This window comes from Lotus japonicus, chromosome 4 (genome assembly GCF_012489685.1).
Source record: "Lotus japonicus ecotype B-129 chromosome 4, LjGifu_v1.2".
NCBI lineage: Eukaryota > Viridiplantae > Streptophyta > Magnoliopsida > Fabales > Fabaceae > Lotus > Lotus japonicus.
The window spans coordinates 68,017,858-68,043,633 of record NC_080044.1 but is presented as its reverse complement, the minus strand read 5'-3'; the positions used below and the strand labels follow the sequence as shown (position 1 = coordinate 68,043,633).

General features: G+C 35.5%; 2 protein-coding genes across 3 annotated transcripts; one reads left to right on the top strand and one right to left on the bottom strand.

Moving 5' to 3' along the window:
* The first annotated feature begins 1,812 nt into the window (after positions 1–1,812).
* Positions 1,813–8,041, top strand: LOC130711781 (glycosyltransferase BC10-like). Its single transcript, XM_057561520.1, has 11 exons — positions 1,813–2,208; positions 2,721–3,242; positions 4,093–4,191; positions 4,603–4,703; positions 4,790–4,861; positions 4,990–5,080; positions 5,544–5,624; positions 6,461–6,520; positions 6,604–6,726; positions 7,358–7,396; positions 7,486–8,041. The coding sequence occupies exons 2-11, from the start codon at positions 2,859–2,861 to the stop codon at positions 7,615–7,617; spliced, it is 1,182 nt and encodes a 393-aa protein (XP_057417503.1). The 5' UTR covers positions 1,813–2,208; positions 2,721–2,858; the 3' UTR covers positions 7,618–8,041.
* Positions 8,042–12,856: 4,815 nt separating this feature from the next.
* On the bottom strand, positions 12,857–21,378 carry LOC130716048 (putative inactive cadmium/zinc-transporting ATPase HMA3). Of its 2 annotated transcripts, none has more exons than XM_057566223.1 (9): positions 21,047–21,378; positions 19,526–19,783; positions 16,769–16,866; positions 16,100–16,355; positions 15,872–16,009; positions 15,472–15,799; positions 15,088–15,290; positions 14,656–14,858; positions 12,857–14,351 (listed from the first exon to the last, which is right to left on the bottom strand). In XM_057566223.1, the coding sequence occupies exons 1-9, from the start codon at positions 21,243–21,245 to the stop codon at positions 13,233–13,235; spliced, it is 2,802 nt and encodes a 933-aa protein (XP_057422206.1). In that variant the 5' UTR covers positions 21,246–21,378; the 3' UTR covers positions 12,857–13,232. The 2 variants fall into 2 exon arrangements, with proteins under 2 accessions (XP_057422206.1, XP_057422207.1); XM_057566224.1 differs by having other exon boundaries at positions 15,872–15,976.
* Positions 21,379–25,776: the final 4,398 nt, after the last annotated feature.

Sequence of the window (25,776 nt, the reverse complement as noted above, 5' to 3'; positions counted from 1 at the left end):
CATACCCCATGCACTTGTCATCTGTCAATTTGAGTTCTACTTCTAACCCGCTGATTACTCCAATCAACCTTGACTCAGGATGAGTTAGATTAGTTAAAATATAGTTTGGACAAACCTCGGGTTTGTTAAACCGGACTCATTTAACTTACAAGTCAATCAATGAGTTGCATTTTTTTTGAAAAAAAAAGAAAATTTATTGTAATAGTTATTGCATTATACTAAATTTGTAATAAGTAACTTTTTAAACATTTTCAATTTTTTTCATTTCCCAATTTTTAGTTTTTTTATTCTCTTAAAATAAACAAGTAGGTCCGCCAACCAACAGGGTTGAGTAGGTTTAACAATTTCTAACTCGTCTAAACTCTAGTCGAGCTAACTCAATCCACTTTTTCCTAACCCGCGGCAAGTCCGCCCATATGAGTTATTAACAATCCTATTTCACACCATATTTCATCTTCATCCATAGAAAGGAATAAGAATATAAAATAGAGAAGTTGAACGAATATAAGTAGCATGCTATAGCATGCTATAACGAAATGATGGTGAAGCGATCTGGAAATGAGTGAGGGAAAGATTATGAGGACGTTGTATCTAAAAATGTGAATAGAGGGGACAAGAAAGAGCCGTGCATGTAAGAGTAGTTTTGATGTTTATGAAAAATATGATTTAATTTGAATGGTGTGAGTAGAATTTTTTTTTTAAGGTACCAAAAGTAACTCATTGTTCTGGGCATACAGTGGCTAAAAGGGCTAGGCCCAACTGTTACATATTATGAGGTGGACCTAAAGGGGATACTTTTTGTCCAAAAAAAGGGAAATTTGATAATGGACTTGCTACAATATTGGTGACCCAGCTGAAAAAGGTTAACATATATTGATTCAAGAGATTAATTTCTTTTGAAAAAAAAAAAGATTGTGATTGAATGATGATGTAAAAAAACAATTAATTTTGAATTTAATAATATCTAAAATAGAAAATGGAAGATTGTGATTGAATGATGGTGTAAAACTTTTTACACCGTCGGTGCATATAAATTAATCTCTTGATTGAATTGTTTATTTCCTTCATTTACTGTGACACTCAGTCACATCGCTCCACAATCACCGCACTAAGTACGTGATTAGGCAATGAATTTTTTTTTTATCTTTTATCTATTCCAAATATTTGATAATCCAAAATTTTACTTATGTAATATTTTTCCACTTACTTAGATCAAAGGGTGATATGCACTAATGAGATATGAACTGTTCGGAGAGACAAGGCAACCCATAGGGGAGGAGTAAAACATCAAGAGATATCGACGTCACATCTTAACCAAAAACCTTAAGACATTAGGTTTATGAGTCACATCTCTTATAAAATCTCATTCTCACCATACTTAACAAATGTAAGACTCCAACCCCGCACTTGAATTCTCAACAGTAGATAGCCTTTATAAGGGTAGTGCAAACCTCAATTCTTAAACTAACTTTTGTGGTTGAGTATAGACCTCCTAATTTCTATTATAAACTCCTTAAAAATTTAGTTGAAGATTCAATCCGTATATAAAATATATGAAAAATAACTTACGTTAAAAGTCTACGTAACTTTAGAGTTTCAAGACAATTAGTGGAATCGTCTTAAAAACATACCTTTGATGAAAAGAAGAAAAGAAATCAAGGCTGACGTGTTATTTGAAAAAGCAAGCAAGACTCGTGGAACAATTGACTTGAGTCAAAACTAGAAACAAAATAAAAAATAAATAAACATTATGGCTATCCTTCTATTTCCTATGCATATTGTGTGTGTTTGGTCCAATGAAATCAATATTGATAATTAATAATAATTCAAGAAAAGGAAGAGCAGAAGAAGGAAAGGAAGGAAGGACCAGCAGCCAATCGGTGGCTACAGAACGATTTCTCTGTTTCCGAAACCGAATAAACAAACGAAAAAACACAACACAAACACACACATCACAACATCTTTAACATTAACATTCCATTACATCACTTCGTTCCTTCCCTTCAGAATCGAAAATTTAAACGACTGCTCTTAAATTCTTATTTTTTCAGAAATTACTATAAAATCTTCATCTTCTTCTTCTTCTTCTTCTTCTTCTTCTTCTTCTTATTCCTTTTGCCCTAGATTGGATTGGATTACATTAGATCTTCGCTCTCCAATCCAATCCTCATCCACATTCGATTCGAGTCACTCTTTCTCCCTTTCCAGGTACTTCTTCTTCTCTCACAATTCCAATTCAACTGTGTATGTGTGTTTCTGTCGAACAATTATTTTTTTTGTCTTTTTCTGAATTAGGTGAGATTCTTGATGGGTCATGGGTGTGACTACCATTATTTGAATTTCGAACTAGTTTCGATTTTTTTATTTTCTGTTAAAATTGTTTTAGTTGTTAGGACACTCCAAAACTTGGAATTCAATGGTCCTATTGTTCAACATGGATTGTTAATTGCTTGTTTTGTGCATTTCCTGTTTCTTTGTCTCCGGAACACTAGTCCTTGTTCCTCAATGTTGCCATGTATTTAGGAAAAGATAGAATGGTTAGGTGGATATCGGATATCATGTTTAATGATGTCTTTCTCTCTTATTTGATGGCATTATTATCAACATGTGGGTTGTTATGCTATTTGCTTGAAGTGTGGATGTCACTTGTCAGTTTAAGAATGAGTGGAGAAGCTGAATTGTTTGCTAATGCTTTTTGCTTTATGTGTTTTCCGTTTCAGATTTTTGGGCATCGATCGATTTGAGGGTCGTTGTAGGCTATCTATCTATCTGCCCTTGATTTTTGTGTGTTTGAGGGATGGTCTGTGTGGGCAGAAAAGAGATTTGTTGGCGGTGAAAATTGTGATGCGTTTACTTAGATGAAGACAGAAAAAGGCTGGCGTCTAGGCATGGGTGATATGCAGATATTGCCTGGGTCTCGCCACCGTCCTCCCTTGAAGAGGCCAATGTGGATTCTTGTCTTGGTGCTATTTGTATGCGTCTTTCTAATATGTGCTTATATGTACCCGCCACAAAGCAGATCAACCTGTTATATCTTCTCTTCTAGAGGGTGCAAGGGTTTTGTTGATTGGCTTCCACCTATTCCTGCAAGAGAATACACAGATGAGGAGATTGCAGCTCGTGTTGTGATTAAGGATATTTTGAGCGCACCGCCAAATGTATCAAAAAAATCAAAAATTGCCTTCATGTTTTTGTCACCTGGTTCACTGCCATTGGAAAAATTGTGGGACAAGTTTTTTCAAGTAAGAATTGGTTAATTGGTTACTTGTTTATTTTTATGTCTTCAAGCTTTGGGAGGCTGTTCATGTTCCTTTTTGAAATATATCTGTGGCCCTTGTTTAATCACATAGAATATTAGCAGTTTAATAGTATAATTGATACTCTGCAATTTTTCAACCTTCAATAGAAATGGCTTATGGCGTTCTCATATGACACGAAGAGTTCCTATTGGACTTCACCTGTTTGTTTATTATGAGAGTCTTGTATTAGAAGTGTTTGGTAAAAGAAGGCATTGAGTTGTTGTGACTTGGGAGACTTGGAGGATTTCATTCCTTTTATCTGGAAACTGAATTGGAATGATTATTGATTAATAAGAGCTGCTTATTCCACCCTATGCTAGCACTATTTTTTGCATGAAATTTTTCTGTGGTCACTATCTGGAAACTGTTGCCTGATTTAACTTATTAGAGTGACCCATAGTTCAGCATTTCACATCATTGCCTTTGATAGCAATGGTTAACATGGTAGATATTGCAGTTCTTCCAACATGACTCACGTTCTCATTTCCCCGTTGGATAACAAGTGTTCTTTGAAACCATTGTGACAATGATGTCTTGTCAGCCTTTGGTGCTTGCCTCAAAGTGTTATTTAGTTTTTAGGGTATGGCATTTAAAATTTCCATTGGCATATAATACAACGCAAGATGTGAAATGTGTTCTACTAATAAACTATTCATTAATGAAGTGAAAGAATGGACATCCTTAGTTTGCTTTTGTAATTTCATTGGTTTTGTACTTTGTTATCTATGCTTCTGAGTCCTGTTCATCTTGTAGTGTGCATTTACCTTGAAGATGCTCTCCTCCTTTTATGCAGGGTCATGAAGGGAAGTTCTCAGTTTACGTGCATGCATCCAGAACTAAACCAGTTCATGTGAGCCGTTATTTTGTCAATCGGGATATACGTAGTGACCAGGTACATATAGTCTTGTTATTATTCACAGTACTATAGTTTGTAAATTATACTGTTTCATGTTTAAATATGTATCCTCTCTTACTGAAATCATACTTTTAATGTATGTATCAATTATCATTTTCCTTAGTCTTGTTATTCTCCTGTTAGCCTTTCTTTAATGGAATAACCTCAGAAGTCAGTAAGTTCAACCTGGGATTGAACTGTGTGAATATGCTCTGTATCTTGAGCAATATTATATCCTATTTTATTTAGTTATTACTTTTTTTAAAAAATTTCTAAATATTTGCTGCAAGTGTTTTTAACTGTTTTAATTCTAATAATAGCAATACTGCTCTCGCAAGTGTGATTATAATGAACAATCTATAGTTTTCCAATGTGCTGTTCATGTAATCAGAAGTTATCTTGTTGCAGGTGGTGTGGGGGAAAATTTCTATGGTTGATGCCGAGAGACGACTATTGGCTAATGCCCTTCAAGATCCTGACAACCAGCAATTTGTTTTACTTTCTGATAGGCAAGTGGGTTGAGATTTCTTTTAATTCTGCTCTTGCTGTTTGATTAGTTTCATTAATATGAGATTTGTTTATATTGTTTTTGCAGCTGTGTGCCTCTATATCATTTTGACTATATTTACAACTATCTGATGAATGCAAATATCAGCTTTGTAGACTGGTATGTCAAGCACTATTAAATGGGGCCTCCCTCTGGGTTTTTATAGAGTTGATTGGTCTTCTTCTCTCTACTTTTTTGTTTCTAATCCTATGTCCCTTACTAATACAAACTTCCCTTTTTCTTATTAGCTTTAAGGATCCTGGTCCTGTAGGGAATGGCAGGTATTCAGATCACATGTTACCTGAAATTGAGGTCAAGGACTTCAGAAAGGGTGCTCAGGTATTTTCTTATCTGGGGATTCGATATTTTAAATAGAAAATTTACTTATCATTGTCTGAAGAATGTGTAATTCGAACAAAGTATTTAGGCTACTTTATTCTACAAACACCCTTTTCACAGGACACCAACAGTATACATGGATGGAAGTTGCCATTTTTCCATAACCATTATGTGTGATTTCATACTAGCACGTCAATTATAACACATCAGTAATTGAGTGTTTTGCCATGAAAATGTGGTGATGAATTATTTCTCAATAACAAAAGTAATTATTTTATATTGTATGAAATTCCTTACTCCTATCCTATACCTTTTCGCATCCCCATCTGGCATTTATTCAGTATCACCATACCTATTTTTTTGAGTGTTAGTCCTCTTATCATCTAAGCCTTGGAAGCTCATTTTTATAAATTTGTAGACCTTTTAGAGATATCTCTCTCTCATTGTTCAACTTCTTCTGCAGTGGTTTTCTATGAAGCGGCAGCATGCTATTATAGTTATGGCTGATAGCCTTTATTACTCGAAATTTCGGACTTACTGTCAGGTGAAGTTCTTTTCAAATATTTTTACCATTAATATTTAAAGCAATGTTGCTTAATATATTAATTATTTTTCCATAGTTGTTTGTTACTTTGTTGATTCAACCATATTCTTTAAATTGTCCTAGTCATCAAGCCAAGCTGAGTCTAGTATTTTTTTTTGAGGTTCAAGATGCTTGGCTTATGACTATGTCTCTCATGCACATCCTAAACAACATATGGATGTTTCATTTTATTACCTCTAATCATGATTTTTTCTTCAATCATTTTTCTCCAATATGGCTTATGGTTTTTCTACGCATGTTGTGAAAACTTCATGCAAGATTAGGGTACATCTAGTTTGAAAACCATATCTATATTTGTAAAAAAAAACATATCTGACCTGGACACATATCTATGTGGGTAGTAACATTAATGCTCATAACCTTACTTGCTGGGTATATATACCAATAGACTTACCCCTTCCACATTTTAGTTAACTTAATTATGATCGCATGGTATTGTGTTTGTTTGACAATCTAGTAAAACATGAATGTTATTATAATACTAACATTAATGGTCTGCAAAGGTAGAGCATTGATTAGAAATACAGAGCTGACGTGCTGAATGATGATCATCTTGTTTTCCATTGTTGTGACTCACATTATAAGGTGTTGGACCATCTAGTTTCCTTATGATAAATTATAATTTTAATTCCTGATGCACACTGCTGTCCAAACTAGGAAGGAAACACCTATTATCCTAGACAGCACACAGAGCTGATGTGTAAATTATCTATATCTAGTGATATGCCCATGGAACTATGAATTCCCTATTAATGTGAAATTTCTTAATACCACAGCCTGGTTTCGAGGGACGGAATTGCATTGCTGATGAGCATTACTTGCCGACCTTCTTCCAGGTGAGAATTTCAATTGCAATACAAATCTTTTTTTAATAACAAGTTTCAAATCTGTGGCTAATTGGCTTATGCCTCTGGTCTAGATCGTTGACCCTGGTGGAATTGCAAATTGGTCCGTAACTCATGTTGACTGGTCTGAGGGAAAATGGCATCCAAAATCATATAGGGCACGGGATGTTACTCCTGAGCTTTTGAAGAACATTACGGTATAGTTCTGCTTAAACTGTAACTTCCACAGCAATCTGTATTTATTATTTTTGTCAAGCATGATAGTATCTTTTAAAATTGCCATTAAAATGCAGTTTTGCTTTGAGCATGATAGTTCTAAATTTATAAGGTTAATGGAAAACTAAGTTTAAAGTAGGAAATTTAAAAGAAAATCCTAAAAGTAGGTGGGGACAGTTAGTGTTTGGCCTTTGTGGTTCATTTGTAATGGCGACTCTCTCCTTTTTTAGTTATAGGAGAACACATTGGACTTTTAGGAAAAGATAAACAGACATCAATTTCCATATTAAAAATGCTATTATTATTTAGTGTACTGCTACAGTATACGACTAAGACTATGCACACCAAGCACGACACTTGTAATCTTAATAACAATTTATGATTTTAAATAAATATAATAAAGCAAATAGTCATTATGTGAAGACAGAACCAGTGTAAATGTACTAAAAGTGCAAGTCGTGCCCATAAAAGGATCATGTCAATCAGCATTACTCTATTGTTTATTATGATTTTAGTTTAGTCTAGTGTAGTGCAACTGTTCAGGTCTCTGCCTTTTCAATTTGTTTTCATGCTAAGTTTCATGGATATTCACAATAGTTGTTATATTTGCAGTCCGTTGATGTTAGTGTGCACGTCACCAGTGATGAGAAGGTATGTTATAGTCTATATGTGAGCTTTATTGCTCTGTTTTATTGAAAAATGAATTAACCTTCTTGATGAATTATCTTGTGTTTCTACAGAAAGAAGTGCAGAGATGGCCTTGCTTATGGAATGGGGTTAAGAGGCCATGTTACTTATTTGCTAGGAAATTCACTCCTGAAACACTGGATAGTTTGTTGCATCTATATTCCAATTATTCAACTACACCTTGAGGCACCAGCAGCAGCTACTTTGATCGATTCTTTATCATTTTTGGTCCCCCATCATGGCTTCTCATTTAGCAGGAGAGTTGTAAATTGCAGTATTAATGAGGCTTCATCGCTTGCTAGCCGCAGATATTGTTTGCAAGGTAAACTAGCATCTGATTTAGGGTGGCCTGACATGGAGAGGAGGTTAACTATTGGTGTTACTTCCTTAGGGTATAGTTGGATGACTTTGACTTTTTTTTTTCCTTCCATTTTGGGGTTTATAATTACATGGCAAATTTTTGGGGGAAATCATATCAGATCATCTTATGGTTGTAGATCTTTGTAAAACTTTCAAATTGCTTAGTTGGAAAATACATTATATCATTGTCCATTACTCCATTCAGAAATTCATTGGTCAATATGATACTTTGTTTCTGGCCTTTTGTCAGTGTTTGTTTTCCTCCGTTGGTCTATTCATGAGTGAATTTTATCCAATAGTGAGAGAGAGTGACCAGCCTTCACTTTGAAAAGTCACTCTCAGCCCCAAGGATTTTGAAATGGGCTTCAGGCCCACTGAACTCCTCCAGTATTGGCCCTACTCTATTAGATAAAAGCCTGTTTTGTTCAAAGGACGTTGAAATAAACATTGTACCATTTCAATTATTGAATGAAAACATAGCATCATTGTACCTTCGACCAAAAAAATCAGCATCATTGTACCTACCAGGCTATCACATCCTTTGCCTTTGGGCTTTGATCCATTGACTAACAAAAAACAGTGCAAAAGGAAAAGGTTGCACAAACATGGAGATATTTGAAGAACAGTAACACAATCCAAATGGAAATGTAAATTGAGCATTGATCTCTCTTCTTTGGGTTATTGATCTCTTGAACACCATTGTTGTGAGTAGAGACGTGAACCCTAATGTCTCATTTTATGGGTTGACATTTAATAGTTATATGCAATAGCCGCGGTTCTTAACCGCTATTCACATTAGTGCCCGCTGAAATTCGTCACTTAGTATGTGTTAAATCTCAGTTAAATCGTATGTTTATTTAACATCACTTTTTTAAAGTTCTCATTCAGAGTGCCTTGTGTAAAAAATGAGTGATACCCCATAAAGTGTTGTTAATGGTTTTTAGACTTTTATTTAGATGTAGACACTAATTAGAAAGAGGAAGAAAAGAATTCAAAATAAATAAATATATGTACTTAAAATAAATCTGCATTGAAGCCCTTTTTTTGGATCAACCATCCAAGCCCTCTACTCTGTGAACAAGTTTTTTCAGACCGACATGAACAAAGTCTAATATGAAATCAAATTTTGTGCTTTAGATGTCCGAGGCATTAGCCTTACGGTCTTGCCAAAATTATATGTTCCCACATGGTCCAGTTTTAAACGAATTGTTTGTATTTAGCAACTGCTTGAAAAATGCAGTCCACTAATTTGTCTTATCTTGCTGCTATAGTGGAACCTTGCAATGGTTTTCACCCTGGCCAAGTTTTTTTTTTTTTTTTTTTAATTTAATGAAGGGGAAAATCCAGAAACAAGAAACACAGGATCTAATTAGGCGCGAAAACCATGCGCCAACTGGAACGACAATCTTAGAGTCACAAGAGAGAAGGACTTGTCTCAGTCCCCAATGGATAGTTGCTTGGAGGCCATGGAATGCGCCCGAAACCTCATCACAAGTAATGTTACCCCTGTCAACATTTACGGAAAATCGTGGAAATTAACCCTGAATTGGAAATAGCTATACCATCAATATTTTCATCATACCTTCCAGCTTCCAAGTTTCTAATACTTGAAGAGAATCAATATTGCAGCTTATTTTATGACCAAAATAAGCCTGTCTTTTAGAGAGTTTGTGTGGGTTGAGAGTTGTCCTATGAACTTTCTCCTTTCCTTATTATTGATGTTGAACATTTGCCTTTTTTTCCGATAAAATAAGTAAAAGAAAAAGAAGAAGACGAAGAAGAGACTACTGTCTCAAGAAAGCAACACCAAGGGCATCAACGTGCAACAAGGACGTGACACCAACCAAAGAAAAATCCCAAAACCAAGTCGAGCTCGTATTAGACGCTCCAAACTTGGCCAAGAAATCTGCTACAACATTTCCTCTACGAAGCAAATGGTGGTAGTGAACTAACCAACTCCGGCGAAGAAGACTCTTAATTTTACTAATTATACAAGCATAATGGGAAGCAAAGGATAATCAGACATCAAAAACCCCAAAACAAGCATAAAATCTGTGAGTAACTCCACGCTTCTATAGCCATGCTCCCAACACAGATTCAAGCCTGAAAAGCTCCGCATGAAGGCTGTCACCAACACCCGCATAACCAGCAAAACAAAAAATCCAAGTACTTGAGATGAGTGCAAAACACCACCAAACCCAGAGGGACCTAGATTCCCTATAGAGCTATCGTCTGTATTAAGCGAAATGAAACTTGGCCTAAGAGGAATCCATCTCACCCACTGCTCCAACGAAGAGGAAGACGAGCAATGCAGAACATGAGCAACCAACACCCTAAGAGACCGAGCATCATGTACCACCTGAAAGGCCTCATAATTCGAACCAGCAAACAAAGCTCCGCACCTAAGTTTCCAAATTGTCCAAGCCATCGATAAGATTACCAACAAACTAAACCCATCACAACCATACGACCTTCTTTGAGTGACATGATATGTTTATCTAAAACCATCCAAACCACACTTTAAATGCATCAAAACACATCCAGCAAACTCTGCTTGAGTTTACCTTCTTTAAATTGATATTCATATTTCCAACGAAAAAAAAGGGGTCAAGTATATGTAGAAAATTAAGTTCATATATACATGACATGATAAATTATAATTTATCTTTTCAATGTACAAAATAAAAAATAAAAAATTCTCAGGCTTACGTCAAATTTTCGATGTCAATTTTTAGCACCACTTTTTGTCCCATCATTTTTTAGCCCACTAGCTAGTTAGGGCACTCAGCCCCACATATGACTTTTTCTTTACAAGCTAAGCTTTTGAACTTGAAACCCAATATGCACTACTTCATAATTTTATATAAAAAGAAGCCCAAGAAATATATTTTTTGATTTGTAAAGTATCTCCATAGCCGACCACCATGGTACTTATTCCATCAAACTCAGAGATAACATTAATTGGATGAATTTCCCAATAAAACATTCTCAATATACATTACCCAAGATCAAACCTTGAACACAACAATTTACCAATTATGCTGAACTTTAATGTTCCAAGATATATGTTAAAGCAAGTCAAATAAACTAACTATACGTATACACATATAAAAATAATATGTAAAATGAAGATTGCTATTAATTTATTGATGTAGCTATAGAACTCTATCATTATTTTGTTGAGATTCTGCAAATCAACTACACTATTAAAGTAGGAGTCCTCAGAGCATCACAGGAGAAGAAGAAAGCAAAATATAGCCAAAAACAACTTGCCGATATACATGAACACACTACATGTAATTAACTTCACCGGCAAGTCATCCTTGGCTGCACTCTACTTTCTGCCTCCTCATGTGAGTTTAGAGGACATTGCAATGCATTGTATATAAACATGGATTATAAGCTGTAGTAGTGAAGCATTTTTGAGTTGGGTGGTGTGCTTTATATAGGATGAAAATAATGAATGTGGACCAAAGACACAAATATATTCGAGTGAGGCCCCTTGATCGGTTTCTGACCTGAATCACCGACTTTCCATAATAGGATAATATTATTATTTCCATGAAACAAGCCCTGCCATATATGGAAAGGGCCACGTGCAACTTTCTGTGCCTATCCACGTTATCTTTTTATTTTTATAATGTAAACAAAGTTAATAATGGAGCTCTTTCGGGAATCATCTACAGCAAAAGGGTTTTATATTTATTCTTTGGGATTATTATTGTCACCTTGCAAATCGAGTAAGATGTTCTTGTAAAAGTCAAAACACAAGGATAGGTTTTAGGAGGGCCCAAAAAACTTTGGCCCAAACTAGAGAGGAACACGTGAACAGAGCAGGTAACCAAATTGTTGGGATTCACCTCATTATTGGGATCTTTGTGTATATGCATTCTCCCCTGATCTCATTAGTAGGTCTCTTTGATTAAATAAAGGAGCTCTTATAATTTGTTTAGACATGTTCATCTGAATTCTTAAGACAAAGTATTGAATTAACCGTTTGACTTTGTTCTTACATAATGTTTGGTTGGAGGGGCCTGAAGGAAGAGTAGAGATTTTTTAAGCAATGATATTTAGTATGCTTTTGTCTCAGGGGAATGAGAGGGGAGGTTTTGGCGAAATCAAAATGTTATGCCTCACTTTTAAAACTATATTAAAAAGGGAGATATTATTTAGTACAAAGATGAATTGTAAGAAAATGACCTAGCCCAATATCTTATACAACCATCCTACCATGTATTTTGTCAGATACAATTTATTTTATAAAGCAATTATCTGATTGGTGACCGGTTCCGTTGCGTTTAGTTGATTTGACATTTAAAATAAGGGTAACTAAAGTAAAATTGTTTAAAAACCTCTCTCTTCCCCTCATGAAGCAACAAAAAATAAGTAAATATTAACATCTAACCACATATATTCGAAAAGAGGATCACTATTTAGTATGATACAAATCATAAGAATAGAAACATGAATGCTTTTATTCTTGACATAAACCAACAGGATCTTCTATTCTTACATTTCGTGCCACATGTTATTCGTAACAAAAAACATTACTGATTAGAAAAATACGTTTTCCTCTTGTAGAAAAAATAAATAAATTCGAAGTTCATATAAGATAGGATGATGGAAAATACTGCATGTTACAATACAAAACGCAAGTGGTATTGATGCAAGTCAGATTAGTTCATAAAGAACTCTTCAGAATCACATATAAGTTCACTTCAGCCGAAATCAGGACAAGTACAAACTGCAACCAATAGAAGTAAGTTGAATAATACAGTATATTCACTCATCTCATTGTTCTTCATTTCCTTAGTTTCAATTCCTGCGCATTTCATTTTCACTTTGACAGACAACACCAATTATAGCAATAATTTGCTCATAAAAGCAATATACTTAACCTTTAGAAAATTAGAATAATCATGCCTTGATAGAGAAAGTATTTGACATGACCAGGGGTTAATTTTGAAAACATAGCCTAATATGTGGAGTTGTAGTGTAAACAGAATGTGTCATCACCAAATAAGAGTCAGTCACCAAACCAGCATACCACAACAAAACGTAACAGAAGCAAACAATTGAGATAGATTATTGATAGATAACTGTCTAGTTTTGATGTTAACATCTACCAGTATAATATGCAACATACATGAAAGAGCCAGAAGACCTTAACATCTACCCAATTCTCTGAAATAAAACAAAAACTTGAAAATGAAAAGCCAAGAACAATGTTTGTTTTCCTTACTAAACTACCTTCAAACTAATGCCACAGTGCTGTTTGTCAACTTGACAAGCTCCACCAGATCTTCATTAAAATATATAAACTTACAAAAGCAAGCTTGTTGACATTTATTGCTTATGATAAGCCTCCTACAAAACCAGCCCCTGAGTGTCCATGCTTGGCACAACATTCTTTCATGTAGCTCTTGCAACATCCACCAACTTATCTCTTGTTCAAACTAATACAAGCATGCTGCATAATAGAGGATTCCAAAGATTCTTTCAAAGACCCCACATTTCTGCAACAAGCACTCACTTCTCTCTCATTTAAACCCTCACAGTCACAGCCAATTTCAGTAGGCCATTTGTGATATGTGTCCGAGCGGTTTCCACAACAAGAACCTTTTGTTTCCTCTTTCAAAGTTGAACAGCCATGCTTGGAGGCTGAATGGACATGTCCATCGATGTCAATGGATATTTCACCTGACCCGTGCTTCTTAGAATCAGAATCACAACCTGATTTTTTATGCTGAATGCCATGGTCTTTCAGATTTTCACAATGATGGATCAAGTGACAATGTTGAGCAGACTGTTGGATTTCTTTTTCATCATTTTCAGCACATTGGACATGACCCTCTGAGATATTAAGATGCTTAACACTTCTGCCTAGACTCAAACTTGAAGGGCGGGGTGGACTATTAGAGGAGCATGTCTTGGAGGCACACTTCTGAGGCTGAGATATCTTTTTTGCTTTGTCTGAGCAACAATGCTCATGGCTATCATGTTGATGCAGATGCTGATGTTGATGTTTGTGCTTATGCCCGTGATGATGGTGATGATGAGGGGAATTGCCACCACCACATCCTTTTTTGTGGACATGTTTATGAGTTGAAGATCTACAACATTTTCCTCCATGTTTGTGTCCTTTCTTCAGAATCAACATGCTGTTTAAGATAACCAAGAGACATGTTCCAACATCAACAAGAACTGCAGCCCAAACAATTGGATGGCCAGCAATGGCCAAACAGACAATCGCAGCCTTCGTAATGACAGACAAGATGATATTTTCTATCACTTTCCTCCGAGATTTTCTCGCGAGCTTAATGGCTTCTGGCACCTTCCTAATATCATTTGACATGAGAATTATATTGCTTGTCTCACTTGCCAGTGCAGAACCTGAAATTCCCATTGAGATTCCTATATCAGCTTTAGCCAATGCAGGTGCGTCATTAACACCATCTCCAATCATGGCTGTTGGGACTTCAGTTTTAAACCCTGAGATGATTTTCACCTTGTCCTCTGGCAAAAGTTCTGCATGGACTAACTCCAGAGCATTTCCAAGCTGCAAATGAAATCAATGTTCCCATTAGTATTTATTTCAGGTTCTATGACTCCCACTGACACATCATACATGGAAAGTAAATGTAACACTAGAGCATATTCAGATATGTACAATAAAAAAATGAATGGTCTTGTGACATCTTAAAACATTAAATCAATTCATCAGTCACAGACTCACAGCATATAAGTTCAATGTGTATTTGTGTTTGCAAATATAGAATCTGATACTCATACAATGATATATCCAAATTCTAGAACATAGCCATAATATATTCATAGAGGTTTAACCATGTAACATCATATACCTGCTCCTGTGCTTGCATTGCGGCTGATTCACAATCCCCGGTGAGCATAGCGGTTTTGATTCCCAATGACTTAAGCTGCGCTATTGCTTCCTGAACCCCTGATCGACAAGCATCCGATAGAGAAAAATATCCAACTGGGCTCCCTTCGGAGTATATGTACCCGGTGGTCTTTCCTCTTTGATCTTCACCTTGTAACGTCGGAACTACAAAATCATTACAATAAAAACTTCATTCAGTTCAAGTAAACAGAAAAATCAATAAGGCTCCATGGTTAATTGTTAGCTAAAAGGGATATTGAAATGAGTTATAATTATAGTGTAATGAATCTCTCTCAATAGCAGGATTGTATCATTACCAGGTTTACACTTCTACTTTTGAATTGACCTTAAAGAGTAATGTCACCATAAACATAAATAGGGGAAAGGTGTTCACCTGATTCAGACCCTGCTCTTGTGGCAATTTTTTTGTTACCAATGAAAAAAACACTCTCATCAATTTTCCCACAGATTCCTTCTCCAGGAAAATTTTCAAATTCAGTCACCTTTTCTGGCTTTGGTTCAATAGAGAAAGACTTTCCATAATCAACCACTGCTTCAGCCAATGGATGGCTTGACTTGCTCTCAATGCTTGACACCCTGAAAAGTTGAATTTGTTAAACTCATTTATCTCAGAATCCAACCATCTATTTGATCCATATTCAAAATAAGCTTAAAAAAATTTCTAACAAGATCTATCACCATAATTCACTAAATTGAATATGCATTTCAAATAAAGATTGACAGATACAAAGGATGAAGAGAGGGAAGCAATCCTTACCAGTAAAGCAACGTGCTCAAATCAATGTCCTTTGAGAGGGATTGAAAACTTGTCACCACAAATTCACCCTTTGTTATAGTGCCAGTTTTGTCAAAAGCCATGATCTTAATTTTTGCCAGTGTTTCAAGATTTTCACCCCCTTTGATGAGAAGACCGGATGTAGCTGCTTTAGTGTAGGCACAAAACGTTGCAACTGGTGTTGAAAGGACAAGTGCACATGGGCATGCACTCACTAAGATCACCAGTGCAAAGTGAAGCCAGTGCTTCTCATTATGTACTTTCAACACTAGTGGAATCACCGCCGCAAGAGTTGATATGGCGACAACAGCTGAAAACATTACCATCAAGAAATAAGAACAAGGAAATAGAATGCAAGCAAATACTCTTGAATTTAACTAACCTGGGGTATAAAACTTGGCAAATTTGTCAATCAATCTTTGAGTGCTGGTTTTACTGTTCTGAGCATCTTCCACAAGCTTTGCCATTTTAGCCACCACACAATCTTCTGCTAATGCAGTAGTTTTCACACTAATATAACCTTTTAACCAATAAAAAAAATTAACCCTCAAAGATACATATTTTTCTTTTTATTTACCAATGATACATATAATGGAGATAAATAATTTACCATTTAAATTGATGGTGCCAGCCCAGACAGTAGAATCCTTTTGTTTGGCTACTGGGAATGATTCCCCAGTCAAATTTTTTTCATCAACTTCACAGTTTCCATCTGAAACAACCCCATCAATGGGTATCACCTCCCCTGCTTTAACTGCAATGATGGTGTTAAATTTCACCTCATCAGCATCCACAACTTCTCCTGTTTCAGCTATCACTGCTTTTTGAGGAGTTATGTTCATCAATGATGACATTACTGCATTTGCCTGAATCCATAAAAATTGCAAATTTTAGGTGGTTTCTAATACTGACATTACTGCATTACTGCATTTGCCATGATTTTGTTAAGTTTCTTCATCAATCATCATGATAGTGATAATAATTCTAGTACTAGTAAATCATACATTTTTCATAATTTTGTGTAAGTAATAAGGCAACAAGACTATGATTTTGACAGCTCAGAATTGTTCAAAGTTGTGACAAACAAACATTATGCATGATTCTAATGGGAAAAAAACTGTATGATTTTGAACAAATGTCATTTCAGTTATACAATAAGAAGCATCAACACTCATTTGATTAAGGCTTTACTGTATAATCTGGATCACTAGTCTCTTGATAAATTAAAGAACAATACTAGAACTAGTGTTAAGCATGAAAAATGAAATAAGAAAAATACCTTGTAGCTTGCCCTTGTCTCTAGCCATTCTGCAATTGAGAATAGGAAAACAATGGTGGCGGCTTCCAAATAATCATTCATAGCAATTGTCCCAATTACTGTCAAATTAAAACACATTCAGTGGAACTGCAAATTACAAATGCGTGGATGTGATATCTTTAATGATTAATACATAAAAGTTAATTATGCTCTAGTTAAACATAATTTTCGCATTTTAGAGGCATGCATATATGATATATGTCTGACATAGCTTGTGGATGAATAATCTAAAGCAGGTTTTTTTTACATGGAAAAGATAAATTGCACCCGTCAGGGATTGATCTGTGGACCTCCCTCACGCAACCTACATCTCTCCTAACTCTTACCACTTGAGCTATTAGTCGGGGAGAATCTGAAGCAGGTTAAATGTTTATAATTTTGAAAAAAAAAATTAATCAAGTGAAGTTTTATTTTTGAAAAAAAAATAGACCTTTTTTTTAGGGTAAAAAAAAAACACCTATTTCTTGAAAGGTTGTTTTTTTATGAACATGTAGTGTCTATACTATACAGTCACAATCAAGCAAACGTTTTAACTTAATATTAAAATGAATTTTGGATAGCATGTCAGTTTTAATTATGAGCACACGGCAAAATAACCTTTTTCTTCTGGGAAAAGGCAGGCACACGGATAAGTATGAGTATAAAATTATAAATGGATTTCTTTCTTCACAAGTCAATTTGACAAATGTTTTGCAAAATTCAAATTTTGTGGAGTTTTACATAAGTTTTATAGTGTTTATCTCTTACCAAAAGGATAAGATTGCGGAAAAAACATTAAAAAAAAAGAGGCTATATATCTTTCTTCTCAGTAAAAAAAACTTCCAAATTAAAATGAATTTAATTTATATATATTGACAGTTTAATTTTTTTTACAAATATATCTTGTTATATTTTATTCTGGTATTTTCTTATTTATTTTATGATGTGGCAAATTTTTTTTTACATAGGCAAAATACATAGTTTTTTTTGGACTAAAAATACATATATAGTTACTAGTGTAATTAAATTTTATATTTTCTATATTTTCGTACTTACCTTACTAAGTACTAACCAATTAAATTTTAAGTACGCGGATAAAAAAAATATTTTAATTGATTGACCAGTGTTAGTGCAGACACATAGGAGTGAGAATATGTCAGACCGTTCGTAGGGGCCTATGGTCTAGCCTACTGCAGGCCCGGGCCAGACCAAATTGGTAATTAGGCAAGGCTTAGGCTTTTTGAAAAGCCTATTTAGTTAAAAAGACTAGGCTCAGGCCATTCAAAAAAGTCTTTTAAGCCTTATAAGCTAGCCTATTTAAGTAAAAATGATTCGTATTTTTCTGGTACATTGTAAATATGATTAGTATAAATAAATTTCACCATTGATGATGTCTATACATTAGAAATTTATCATAATATCTTGATATTATATACTTATTGACATTTTTATATATTTAAGCAAATTGACTTATATAATGACTCAAAGTTATAACTCTATTTAAAAATAGATATATAACATATGTAAATACCTTTATATGAAGTGTGATTTTATAATGGGCTCTCAAACACTAAGAAACCAATATAATCTCTCGTTTAGTTTCATCTCTACCTAATAGCTTATAATATTATGTGTCTGATTGTTGAAAAAATTATTTTAGTATAATTTAACCGTTAATTTATAAGTTTGATAGCTTCTGTACAAATAAGTTTGTTAGCAAACGCAAAACTCTTGTTGTGAAACGAGCCTTTAAATAGGCTACCAGGCCAGACCAGGCTTTCGAGAAGGTCAAGCCAGACTCGAAAAAAAGCCTTGGACAGGCCACACGCCAGGCCCAGGCCTTAAGATTTTTAAACAGGCTAGGCCTATTTACGCAAAGCCTACCTAAACCCAACCTATTCCCACCCCTACATGCACATTCTGCCCTTTCACATTATTTATAAATTTTCTCAATTTAAATGCTAAATTAAAGGGGAGGCATAAAATAAAATAAAAAGTCAAAGAAGAAAAAAAGCCCTTTGTTCCCTTGTAAAAGTCCTAGAAAATCATGATTGTTATTAGAATTAATTTTATAATGAACTTGTCTAAATTACCTAAAGTAATTTAATCACATCTTAGTAGATCAATAAAATTATTTATAAAAAAATAAAGCAAAAAATATTAAATATCTTAACCACTTATCTTAAATTCTATTAATGCACTTAAAATGAGACACGACCTTTTTTATAAGGTGAATTCTGTGCTATCCATATTTTTTTGGCGTGATACTCTCATTAGGCGATTCAGTACATTAATGACATACCGTAATTGAAATTATAATTCTCAATGTTATAATTCTTGTCTAATAGTGCTCTCATTCACTGGAAAACGCAACTGTCCCCTGACGACTTTTGTTGATGTCCACAACGACCTTGCAACGGTTACAGTGAATCCCGACCCTAGCATTGGGTCTGAGTGACATGGTTTCGATCAAATGAGAGACCTAACACCGATCTAATCGACACTATTAACCTTAAGGTACATTATTGAAAAAATACAATTGTTGACTCATGTAATACATGCATTTTTATTACTATGTCAACTCATTTGGTGTACCATACCTTAGCCTGAATCAAGGTGGCACAGGAAGCACCTTTTTATAATTGCTCAAAAGACTCACTAGAGCTATCATATTGTATACTACTATAATATAATTAAGCACTAAAAAATAAGCATTAGAAAGTGCAATTGGTTCGTTACCTGCTATGATCATGAGAATGTTGATGTCAAGTATTGCGTTTCGTAGAGAAGCAAAAGATTTCAAGATGATTGGGTATATGCCCACAGCAACTGCTCCAAGCGCCAGGAATTTTAATGGAGAGTAGACATACTTGAGAAACGAAAGCAAAAGAAGCAATCCAGAAGCAATTGAATATGGTCTTGGCCATCTCTTTTGGTGCTTTTCATTTCCATACACTCTAACATTTGCTTCTAGCCTTGCTTGATTCAGAACCTTAACTGTCACCACAACAACAACATTTTAGAAGCTTTAACTCTTAATTTCACTGTACAGAACCGGATAAAATGATACGAAGGAGAAATTTTAACATATGAAGAGTTCCTTTATTTCTCAGTTAGCAGCCCTCTAAACCAAAGTTAATTTTACGGAGCAAGAAATGAGTTGGGATAAAACTATGCATGTCATCCCCACACATATTCTCACAATCTCAATATTTCACATCTATGATTGCGGAACATAAAAAATCAATTACATATTGCATTGAAGATTGCAGAAAACAATTTATACCTTCTGCAAAAGGTGGTGAGAATAAGTAAGGGAATGACCCCAATAGCTTTGTCCTATTAGTTATATGAGGAAACAACGTCCAACTAGAAATAATATGAAGCAAACAAGCTCATGAATAATAATTAGAGTTTAATGGATATGCACTGACAGTATAAAATAGTTTTACACAGACATCCAATTGAATTCCGCCAAATCAGAAAATATCTTATTCTTTTAATTAAAATTAAAGTCAAATGTAATAATCTCTCCTACGTGGCATGCTTTGATTGAATGACTGTGTAAAACTATTTTACACTGTCAGTGCATATCCATTAAACTCTAATAATTAACCAAAGGAAACATTATAGTTTTCTAATAGGAACAAAAAAGGCATTTAAATATTTTATATTGAAAAACTTTGGGTTTAGTTCATGAACGTGATGGCTTAGTAGAGTTAAAAATGAACTCCCTAATCCCTATCTTCATTCATAAATTAGTGAAGAAATGCAAAAGAGACAACTTTTTCCATCTTGGTGACCCACTAGAGTAACCAGTGGGGTAATGTATCAAACACATATAGTATCTTTCCCTCTCACCAAGTGTATATATGATGCGATGAAGATTAAAATAGAAAGATGGAAAAATAAATTGATTAACATTTTTTTTATAATTATGAGTTAAGAAATAGGGGCTAAACAGACCACCATGTTTCAACTTCCATGTCCCCAAATTCAATTTCTTTTTTACAATTTATTTATTTCTTATCTTCCAAAAAATTATTACTGCCACATTTGTTCTTGTTCAGTCCATGTGTGCAGGATGCAAGAATGGGGGAATGTAGTTAATTGGTAAACTTATTTGACCATTAGTCATCAATGGGACAAACACAAATTAAATTAAATTAAAGTTGGTGCAGGACAAAAACAGAGTAACAAACACACACAAAAAATGGTTAAAATCATGACGATGATATGATGGGGGAAGAAGAACCTTACCAATCTGGAGCTGAGAAATGATGAGACTATCATGGACAACAATGAGGGTTCGTGAAGGGACAATGACAGAAACCTCATTGATTCCTTCGAGAGGTTTCAGGATGCTCTCAATCAGCGGCACCTCTGAAGAGCAGCACAAACCCAACACGTCGAAGTAGCTCTTCTGCAACTTCTTCTCCTCCTGTTTCTGGGAAGCCATCACCACCACTATCAAAACGTCGCTTCAGAAGTTGAGGGGAAATGGAGCTGAATCACAGATAAGCCAATTAATGGTATAAATAAGAGCACCAGAGGTGCTAGATAAAATGTACAAATACAGCTCAACAAAAACAAGGAGGAAAGAGAAAAAAAAGGTGACAGTTTTCAGATATACATTCTATATATATATACTAAGAAGTAAGAACGTTTCATAAATAAATAAAAGTGTGTGTTTCGTGGGTGACTGAAAGGGTGAAACATTGTGCAAGTTGGAAGAGAAAAGTTTTAGGATTGGAGAGAATTGTCATACCTTGTGATGAGAGTAATGATTCATACATACTTCACTTTTCTTTCATCTCATATCCACACATTTTTTTCTTCTTATTTCTCTTTGCATTTTTTTGGCACATCACATATCATATAACTTTTTTCTCTCTCATTTTTTAACTTTATACCTCCCAAGATGGAGATGGAATTGATTGGTGAACAAAACATTATTGCTCGTGATAATGTGACAAAAGAGAAATTTGGCGGAGGCTAATGGTGGGAATTCCTCGTTGTGGTGCGGTAACTGACTTGGGTAGGGATTTTGGTATCACGTGTTTCATTTGTTCACATAACAAATACAGATTTACGGGTGGCAAACCTGTGGCGGGGCGAACAGTGGGATTTTCGGCTACTGTACACAGCTATCGCTGAAGATTAAGGAAGAAAATCGGGAGAGTGGTGGTGTCGTCCCATTCTCATGGTGTAGATAAGATTTTGTGGATGGGAGCAAATGACGGTCGTTACTCGACGTCCTCAACCTATGATCTCCTCGCCGGGAATGATGCTCATCTGTCCCGTTTCTGGAAGCTGCTTTGGAAATGTAGAGCTCTAGAGAAGGTGAGGTTCTTTTTATGGTTGGTCGTGAGGAAGGCACTTCTGGCGAACCAAAGGAGGCAGCGGTGCAATCTTGCTACGACGTCTGCATGTCGCCGTTGTGATGCCCCGGTAGAAGATGTGGAGCACATTTTGCATTCATGCCCAATCACTCAACAGGTTTGAGATCATTTTCGAGCCTTATTGCCTTCGATTCCAGGAAGCTTGGTGTTTCGAGCATGGTTGGTCTCTCACTTACAACACGCGGACCATGCTTTGGCTTGTGCAGTGATGTGGACCTTATGGACTTGAAGAAACAACGTCATCTTTGAGGCTACCCCGTGGACGATGGATGCGGTACTTCGGAAAATCCAGATTGCGGTAGTTGAGTTTCAGAGATGGGGCGTATGAATGGGAGTGGGGGGGACGCACTGGTAGCCTTGGGGAGCAACAAGGATGGTGTTGTGGAGCTTTGTACGGATGGAAGTATAGTGTCAGGGTCAAGTGTGGTTGGGGGCGGGGGTGTTATTGTGATCGAGAGGGACGATGGATTTCCAGGTTTGCGGTGTCCTTTGGGGTTGGTAATGCTTTCTTAGCCGAGGTGCGAGCTCATTATGAGGGATTGCGCCATGTGTGGGAATTGGGCTTTCGCAAGGTGGTGTGCTTTTTAGATTGTGCTGAGTTGGTTGAGGTGGTGATCGGTGGGGTCGCAGGATGTGACTCACTTCTTGCATAGGGACGTAATTCAGCAGGTTTGCGAGCTTCTTTTCGTAGTTGGCATGTTTTTGTGCGTTATCTTCCTCGGGGGTGAAACATGGTGGCATATGCACTAGCCAAGTTTGCCACTTGAGTTAACTACAGCTGGCGGGTTTTGAGATTGCCACCGTCAAACGTTGTGTCTCTGCTCTGTTCGGATGTTCTAGTTTAGTTTGTTTGTTGCAACAACAACAAAAAAAGACAGGGGAGTGAGAAACGTTTTAGGATTGGAGAGAGTTACTACCTTGCTTGTGATAATGTGATGATAAAGGAGAAATTTGGCGAAGGCTAATGGTGTATGAAGTGGTGGAGGAGATTGCCCTTAAGTATGCAAATTCTGAGTCGGTCTATTGGGGCATAAAATGGAAAAAGACAAAAGATGCACTCAGCTTATTTATTATAATTAATAATTATAAGAATTCAATAATTATTAATAAATATGTCAAAAAAATTTATTAATCACTTTTTAATTTATATTTTTTTTGAAAGAGAATATTTTAATTAATAATAATATAAAGCTTCATTAATATAATTAATAATATAAATATTAACTAATAAAATTAATAATTTTTTTTGACACATCGGAAAGGTAAATTGCCCCCTTTAGGGATTGAACACTAGACCTCCCCCACCCATTTCATATGTCTCTTAACTCTTATTTCTTGAGTTATCATTCGGGGACATAAAATTAATAATATAAGACATCACTAATTCCTAATTAATATTATCTTTAACTCTTAAATAATATTTTCATTTTCTTAAACTAATTGTAATTAATGCTCATATTGTCTTTTTGAAAGAATGCTTACATTATCACTATTCACTAATGTTAGGCAACATTCATGAAAGAGCCAGAAGCCCTAAACATCTACCCAATTCTCAATAACTTGAAAATGGAAAGCCAAGAGCATGGTTTTGCCTACGTTGGTAAGTTTCAAAACTGGCCCACCGTGATCCAGTTCACTTATCAACGTAGGATTTAATTTTTTTCTAATTTCTAGGTTCATATCAATTAATAATAAAAAAATTCATTTGATAAATATATATTACTTTCTAAAACACCATTTTCCCTTCTCACACTTTCTCCACCCCTCCACCGTGCTAGATCTTTCAACCATAATGGAGCCAACAACGGAGGCCAACATGTCGAGTTTGTGGCCCTGGCCCTAAGAGAAGAGGAAGGTGCCGAAGAAGACGACCTCGAAGACCAGAAGCTTCTCAGCCACGTTGAAACCGAATGGCTGCATGGTGGCATGAAGCCCGATCTGTGGTGGGGGATCAATTGACGTTGCGGCGGACTATTGTGGGTAAGGGTTCTTAATACCAATCAGCGCGAGGAATAAGAGAAAAGGAAGAACACAGTGGTGCGTGCGGCAGCATGCGATGGAGAGAAAACTCATATTTGAAAACTATCATTGTGTCTTAGCCATTTAATGTGACAAAGATCCAAATTAGAATGCACAACAACAACCACCACCTCAACATAAAATGGCAACGTGCAGATGCAATGTCATATGAAAGGGACTGAAAACTGAAGGATATATGAACAAACGGAAGCAATCGTTACCAGTAAAGCAACGTGCTTAAATCAATGTCATCTGAAAGGGATTGAAAACTTGTCACCACAAATTCACCCTTTGTTATGGTGCCAGTTTTGTCAAAGGCCTTGATATTAATTTTTGCAAGTGTTTCAAGATTTTCACCCCTTATATTAGAAGACTTGATGTAGCTGCTTTAGTGTAAGTACAAAAGTTGCAATTGGATTTGAAAGGACAAGTGCACATGGACACGCACTCACTAAAATCACAAGTGCAAAGCCAGTGCTTCTCATTATGTACTTTCAACATTAATGGAATAACAACCACAAGAGTGAATATGACTACAATAGCTGAAAACATTACCACCAAGAAATAAGAACAATGAAGTTGAATGCAGGCAAGAAAGGTATTAAAAAAATAGTAATGATCTCATTCATTTCTAAACATAAGAAAAGTATATGAAGTTACATATGATAACTTCAAGGACGATGTGCGACAACATGCGGCGACGTGCAACAGCGTGCAGCGGAGTGAAAACTCATATCTGAGAACCATCACTGTGCCTTAGCCATTTGATGTGACACTTATATTTTCCCATTGACCTTGAACTATAATGTCACCATAAACATAAATAGGGGAAAGGCATTCACCTATTTCAAACTCTGCTCTTGTGGATATCTTTTTGTTTCCAATGTAAAGGACTCTCTCATCAATTTTCGCACAAATTCCTTCTCTAGGAAAATTTTAAAATTCAGTCATCTTTTCTGGCTGTGGTTCAATGGAGAGAGACCTTTCATAATCAACAATTGCTTCAGCCAATGGATGGCTTGAATTGCTCTCAATGCTTGACACCCTGAAAAGTTGAGTTTGTTGAACTCATTATCCAACCATCTATTTGATCCATATTCAAAATAAGCTTAAAAATATTCTAACAAGATCTATCACCATAATTCACTAAATTCAATATGCTTTTCAAATAAATCTTAAAAACCCTTTGTTATGGTGCCAGTTTTGTCAAAAGCCATGATCTTAATTTTTGCAAGTGTTTCAAGATTTTCACCCCTTATATGAGAAGACCTGATGTAGCTGCTTTAGTGTAGGTACAAAAGTTGCAATTGGAGTTGAAAGACAAGTGCACATGGACACGCACTCACTAAAATCACCAGTGCAAAGTGAAGCTGGTGCTTCTCATTATGTATTTTCAACATTAATGGAATCAAAACCATAAGAGTGAATATGACTACAACAACTGAAAATATTACCACCAAGAAATAAGAACAATGAAGTTGAATGCAGGCAAGAAAGGTATGAAAAATTTAGTAATGACCTCATTCATTTCTAAACATAAGAAAAGTATATGAAGTTACATATGATAAC

Coding starts and splice junctions, on each gene's coding strand:
- LOC130711781 (XM_057561520.1), top strand. CDS start 2,859: ATGAAGACAGAAAAAGGCTGGCGTCTAGGCATGGGTGATATGCAGATA. Junction 4,862..4,989: donor AATATCAGCTTTGTAGACTG/GTATGTCAAGCA, acceptor TTTTCTTATTAG/CTTTAAGGATCCTGGTCCTG. Junction 7,397..7,485: donor ACGTCACCAGTGATGAGAAG/GTATGTTATAGT, acceptor GTGTTTCTACAG/AAAGAAGTGCAGAGATGGCC.
- LOC130716048 (XM_057566223.1), bottom strand. CDS start 21,245: ATGGCTTCCCAGAAACAGGAGGAGAAGAAGTTGCAGAAGAGCTACTTC. Junction 19,784..21,046: donor CATTTCTCAGCTCCAGATTG/GTAAGGTTCTTC, acceptor TTGTGGTGACAG/TTAAGGTTCTGAATCAAGCA. Junction 16,010..16,099: donor TGGCACCATCAATTTAAATG/GTAAATTATTTA, acceptor ATTGGTTAAAAG/GTTATATTAGTGTGAAAACT.